The sequence below is a fragment of the Otolemur garnettii genome, unplaced genomic scaffold (genome assembly GCF_000181295.1).
Source record: "Otolemur garnettii isolate 467f Iridium unplaced genomic scaffold, OtoGar3 scaffold00128, whole genome shotgun sequence".
NCBI classification, from domain to species: domain Eukaryota; kingdom Metazoa; phylum Chordata; class Mammalia; order Primates; family Galagidae; genus Otolemur; species Otolemur garnettii.
In genome coordinates, this window is record NW_003852523.1 from 5,867,395 (window position 1) to 5,872,696 (window position 5,302).

The 5,302-nt window shown below is 47.0% G+C and overlaps 1 protein-coding gene across 1 annotated transcript in view; it reads left to right on the top strand.

Annotated features, from left to right (window-relative positions):
* The first annotated feature begins 3,421 nt into the window (after positions 1–3,421).
* Positions 3,422–5,302, top strand: part of PRMT2 (protein arginine methyltransferase 2) — a 42,075-nt gene continuing 40,194 nt past the window's right edge. Inside the window, exons 1-2 of the mRNA XM_012810306.2 lie at positions 3,422–3,584; positions 4,669–4,767. Of these exons, the coding sequence (XP_012665760.1) occupies positions 4,729–4,767 (39 nt within the window). The 5' untranslated portion in view covers positions 3,422–3,584; positions 4,669–4,728. The remainder of the gene's footprint in view (positions 3,585–4,668; positions 4,768–5,302) is intronic.

The window sequence follows — 5,302 nt, forward strand, 5'->3', positions numbered from 1 at the left end:
ATTGTTGTTTGGCGGGCCCAGGCTAGATTTGAACCCACCACCTTGGGTGTATGTGGCTGGCGCCTTAGCCACAGGCGTGGAGCCGATTGGACTGGATCTTAAAGTCTTCTAGTCTCCTCCAGTATCTGGCTGTGACTCTCCAACATAGAGCAAGAACTCAATGAAGATTTCAAGGGACAAAGTTTATGTGTGATGTGTGGGCCACTTGGGGTCACTGACAGGCCTGGTGTCACAACTGGAGATGCTCAAACTATAAACCAGGATGAGATGTTGATGGTCTCACACTGTGGACAGCTTTTCCTAAGCTGTTGGAGTAGCACTCCCTGTCCCAATAAGACTCTTGCCCCTCTTAATTTCTTCATGCTTATGCCTAGCACTATTGCTTATGATGCTGTAGTTAGAATTTCACAATCAGTGGCTTCTCCAGGCACTGATTGTGGAATTTCACAGTCCACTTGTGAACATGACAATCCACTTGACAACATGTTGGATCTGTCAAGGAAAACTCAGATCTTTACACAACCTAAGGGATCCTTTAGTCCACCCAACAGCTAAATTTAGCAACATCTCAAACACAACTGTTTGCTCCACTGGTCCCTTTTACAGAGTGACATCTAAATCCACATGTTCTCACTCCTTGCTTTAATTTAAATCAATTATGGGATGCCAGATTACCAATTTGTTGAATAGGGCAGACTGTCTAGGGCTAACACTTCCTATTCCATAGAGATAAATAAAACTAACAGGCTGTTCTGTTAAACTGGGTAGATTCCTCAACTGGCTATTCTCTGATTTGCTGCTTTTAGAAAGAGATTTATGGGGACTCTGCTAAGGAGATACTTCAGACTCCCCTATTGATAGTGACAATAGTGTCCCCCTGTGCACTGCATCCTCCAACTGTCTTAAATGTCTACATGCAGCCATCTCCTCAATGCTAAATGGTCTCTTTCTGGCCAGAATGACAACCTCAAGAAAAGCATGAAAAATAAGACACTATAACCTATGAACACTGCATTGAGCTGAAAATCCAAATGATGGTGACTGAAAGCAGTGAGGTCCTAGGCAGAGCCTGAGCAAGGGGGAAAATTGTTAAATGAGATTCATGGTAGGCCACTGTTTTGTCAACAGAAAAGAACCCAAACCCTGTAAAATAATTTAAAGGGGTTTATTCTGAGTGTGTCTGTGGCCCAGAGCCACACCCAATGAATTGGGACAGCAAAGGTGAGAGAAGGATGGACCCCACTTTAGGTCTAATTAGGCAGTAGAAATTTATTAATAATTTGGTACGTCTGCAGACAGGCTGAGACACTAAGATGGCGTGCAGCAGCCTTGAGTGGCAGGTGAAGGGCTCTTTTATACTATGCTCAGCAAGCTAGCGTAATACAGAAGCCAATCACAGCAGTTAAAGCAGGGGGTTGCAAGGTGGGGGTACACATTGGCTCATAATCCCAAGATATATCACGAGTACATTACTTCATGGTCATAAGATGGGGCAGGTCATAGGGGTTTACACAATTCAGGATAGAAGTTCATGGTAACCTAGACATTAACTCCTAGATCAGGGGTACAAATTGGGTAAAACTGGGGCTTAATTTGGAATCCTGGCCCTCCTTTCCTTCCCCTCGTTCCCTTAAGCTTCTTCCCAGAACTCAACTTCCCCTCCCTTATGGGGGGGCTGAAGCTAAAAGCAATTCTTTTTACAAGTACCAGAAGTTTGTTGCCTTTCTTTCTAGTCCTGGGGGTTTGGGGCTAGGGGCTCGGTTATTACACCAAGAAGCCTTGAACAAGTGGTTTCCCGGGAGGGAGTTACAGTTTGGTTTTCTATATTTCAGGGAGATGGGAATTACACATGGAGTCATAATGCAGTGCATGGAAGGTACACATTGCTTTAGCCTGAAAACACATCCCAAAGCCAGGAGATTACAGGTAGGTTTAAAGATTCTTTAATTTGTAATTGGTCAAAGAAACAAAGTTTTGTCTAAAGGCTTAGAATATTTTAAGTCTTTATTTATTTTTTTTTTGAGACAGAGTCTTGCTGTATCGCCCTCGATAGAGTGTCATAGCATCTCAGTTCACAGCAACCTCAAACTCTTGTGCTTAAGAGATTCTCTTGCCCCAGCCTCCCGAGTAGCTGAGACTATAGGCACCTGCCACAACGCCCGGCTACTATTTTTTTGTTGCCGTTGTCATTGTTGTTTAGCTGGCCTGGGCTAGGTTTGAACCTGCCAGCCTCAGTGTATGTGGCTAACACTATAACCACTGTGCTACAGGTGCCAAGCCATATTTTAAGTCTTTTAATCAGACACAAGCCAATGAACATACACTGACATATACCGAAACCAAGGTGACCTTTTCAGTAAATTGGTGGCCAGCAGGTGTGGTTTTGTCTTGTGTAGCCTTCGCTTTCTAATGAGTGACAAAAGACATCTCCAGGAAGAGAGGGGGCATGACAAGGCCTGACTGCCCTTCCCAAGGTCATTAACTCAGCTTTAGGGTATTTCTGGGGTCCCCGTGACCAAGGGGGGGGGGTCCAGTCAGCTGGGAGTACTTAATATTTTAGTTCATGGTTTGGACGGAGCTCTAGTGCCAGGCCCAACAGACCAAACCACAGTGGAGTCACCTAAGCTATAGCTTCACCTCATCCTGAGGCAAGAAAGTAAAAGCAGAGCTAAAAGAATCTGTCCTAGCCGCCCTGCGCAGGCCTTAGCCAATCCGCAGGTGTTTCTGTTCCTCTGTATGTTCCTCCCTTGACATGGGTAGGGCCTAGATTGTAACCTAATAAATTCCTTGGACTTGTGTGGCCTTTGAGGGCAGGTGGGCCAACCGGTCTCAAGAGGAGGGGCCCATCTGACCTTCCCCCTTGAGCCTGGGACCATGAGGATGATGTCATGTCTCTCTCTATTTTATGACCCTCACGTGCACTCTCACCCTGAAAAGTGGATAAAAGAGAGGCAAGAGATTGAGTCAAGGGGTTGGGCTTTGGAGACACAGGGAGACATGTCTTCCAAGTCCCGCCACGCCCCTCCCCCCTTCCTCTAACCAACTGGTGCCTGGAGTCTTCTGTCTGTGTTGGTTTCCTGCTACAGTCCAGCCCTCTCTGGGTCACAACCCCTCCACTACCCCTGTCCCCTCTCCAGGTCAGACCCCCAGCTGCACGCCCCCTCTCCACATCAGGCCCAGACGCCCCTCTGGATCTGACTCTCTGCTGAGCCCCCGAGGGCCCGACCCCAACCGCCACAACGAGGTTGAGCCTCCACACAAGAGGTGTGCCCCCTGCCCAAGACTCAGGGAAGGACAGAAGTGCGCCTGCGTGGGACGCCAAAATGCGGACGGAGTCCGGTCAGCTCCGGGCCTGTGAGCACCACGCCTGCGCAGATTGAGGGTGGCGGCTCCGCTTCCCTAGACGAAGGGGCGGATTCGGACTGCGCCTGTGTGGGACACCAGGCCCTGGGCGGGGCCTTAGCCGCAAACAGCCCTCATGCACTGCGCCTGCGCGGATAGAGGGCGGTGGCTCAGGCTCCTGGAAGGGACAGTCTGCCCCTCTGCGGTGTGGCTGCAGAACCCAGCGGAGAAACGCAGCTGAGGTAGGTTTCTTGATGGGCAGCTCAGATGGCTGGACCGCACGTGACGCAGGGCACACCAGATGAGGGGTCCTCTCCCTGTATATGCGTAGCTGACGGGCTAAGGCCTCTGCCCCTTTTCGGGACCCCTGAGGAGCTCCCCGCTTGTCTGCTCTGCGTTCTGAGGCTGACTGCGGGCTCCGGGCCCCACCACGCCCCTTTCCTTACTCAGCGCCACGCCCATCTCCCAGTGCCCCGCCCACCTCCCAGCTCCCTTCTTCCACAATCACGCCCCTTTCCTTAAGCCACGCCCCACCGTACGCTCGGGGTTCCACTTTCACAATTTGTCCCTAGTCACACGCCTTTCTTTCGGGCCACGCCCACCTCTCCCCTGTCCACTCTCTCCTGAGCCTGTGGCGAATTCTGCCAGTCCTCGCCCCTGTGCAGCTGCCCTAGCCACCCTGCACCCGACCTCGCTCTGGTCGGCCTCTGCCTCCCGGTCCTCGGCCTCTCTGGGCACCCGTCAGTGGGCCGGGGTCCTGCCTCCGCCATGCCCCGTGTCACCTTGGACCCAGGATTTACGATGTACAATGAAAATGTATGTACAGCAGTGTTTATCATATGTGTCACAAAAATAGGTGTCAGGTTTTGATTTAGTAGTGAAGTATGCATTTTAAGTAAAGAAGTGCTATGCAGTCGGAAAAAACACATCCATCCTGTAGCATAGTACAGATTTGCAGACGTTGGTTCCTGTTAGCAGAAACACTAAAGCCCCAGGTAGGGAATTTTAATTGGAGTTAAAGCTGTCCAAAAGAACTGGACCTCGATTTATTATTTTAAATTAGCACTGTGATCTCACAGAAACTATTAATAACAGGCTTCAGCAAATGAATAAGGTCAAAACCTTGCAGACAGGTGAAGAAACGCTATTTGAAGTTTAGAAGTCTCTGTAAAGAATTGTGATCGTAATTTTTACTTCTAGATCATTCTTCACTCATACACTTTTTTTCTATTTGATAGAACCTTTTTACCTTTCACCTTAGAAGTTAAGTAAATTTAATTATTAAGCAATATAACAAATACTTTGTATTTCTCTCTTTTAAAGTAGAAATGGAAGAGAAAATGAAATAATTAAAGCAGCAGTTATGAGGAGGAACCTAAGAGAACTATGGCATCTTCAGGTGACTGCCCCAGAAGTGAATTTCAGGTAATTTCGGTTCCAGTATCTAGGAACCTGTGTTTAATGGATGACAACATTGCAGGACTGAGCATTAGTTGCCATGCAGTGGAGACAGAAGAGATGGAATTGTAGGATGATATCCTGAATTGAGTAACACTTGTAAGAAAATACTTAGGATGCCCCAAAACATCTTAGTCATCTGAGATCTCATTTTTGGTACCTGAGCTGGTGAAACAAGCATCTTTTTTTTTTAGTTGTTTAGGAAAATTCCAGGTGTAATACCAGCAGTATGTTGAAGGCAAGCTTGACATATGGACAAAGATTTAGGGATTCGTACTGATTTTCTCCCTGGGATACTCATCTAGTTTCATTCAAGTTAGTAAGTTTTAAAAAGTCATCATAAACTTAAAGGAAAGTTGATTATGTAAAATTAACAAAATTAATACTTTAATAAGTGATGTTTTTAAAAATCAAACATTTTCATGTCTGTGATGTCAGTTTTAACAATCTTTTTTCTTTTATTCTAGTTGTCTACTTTCATTTGGGTTTTTTTTTTTTTTTT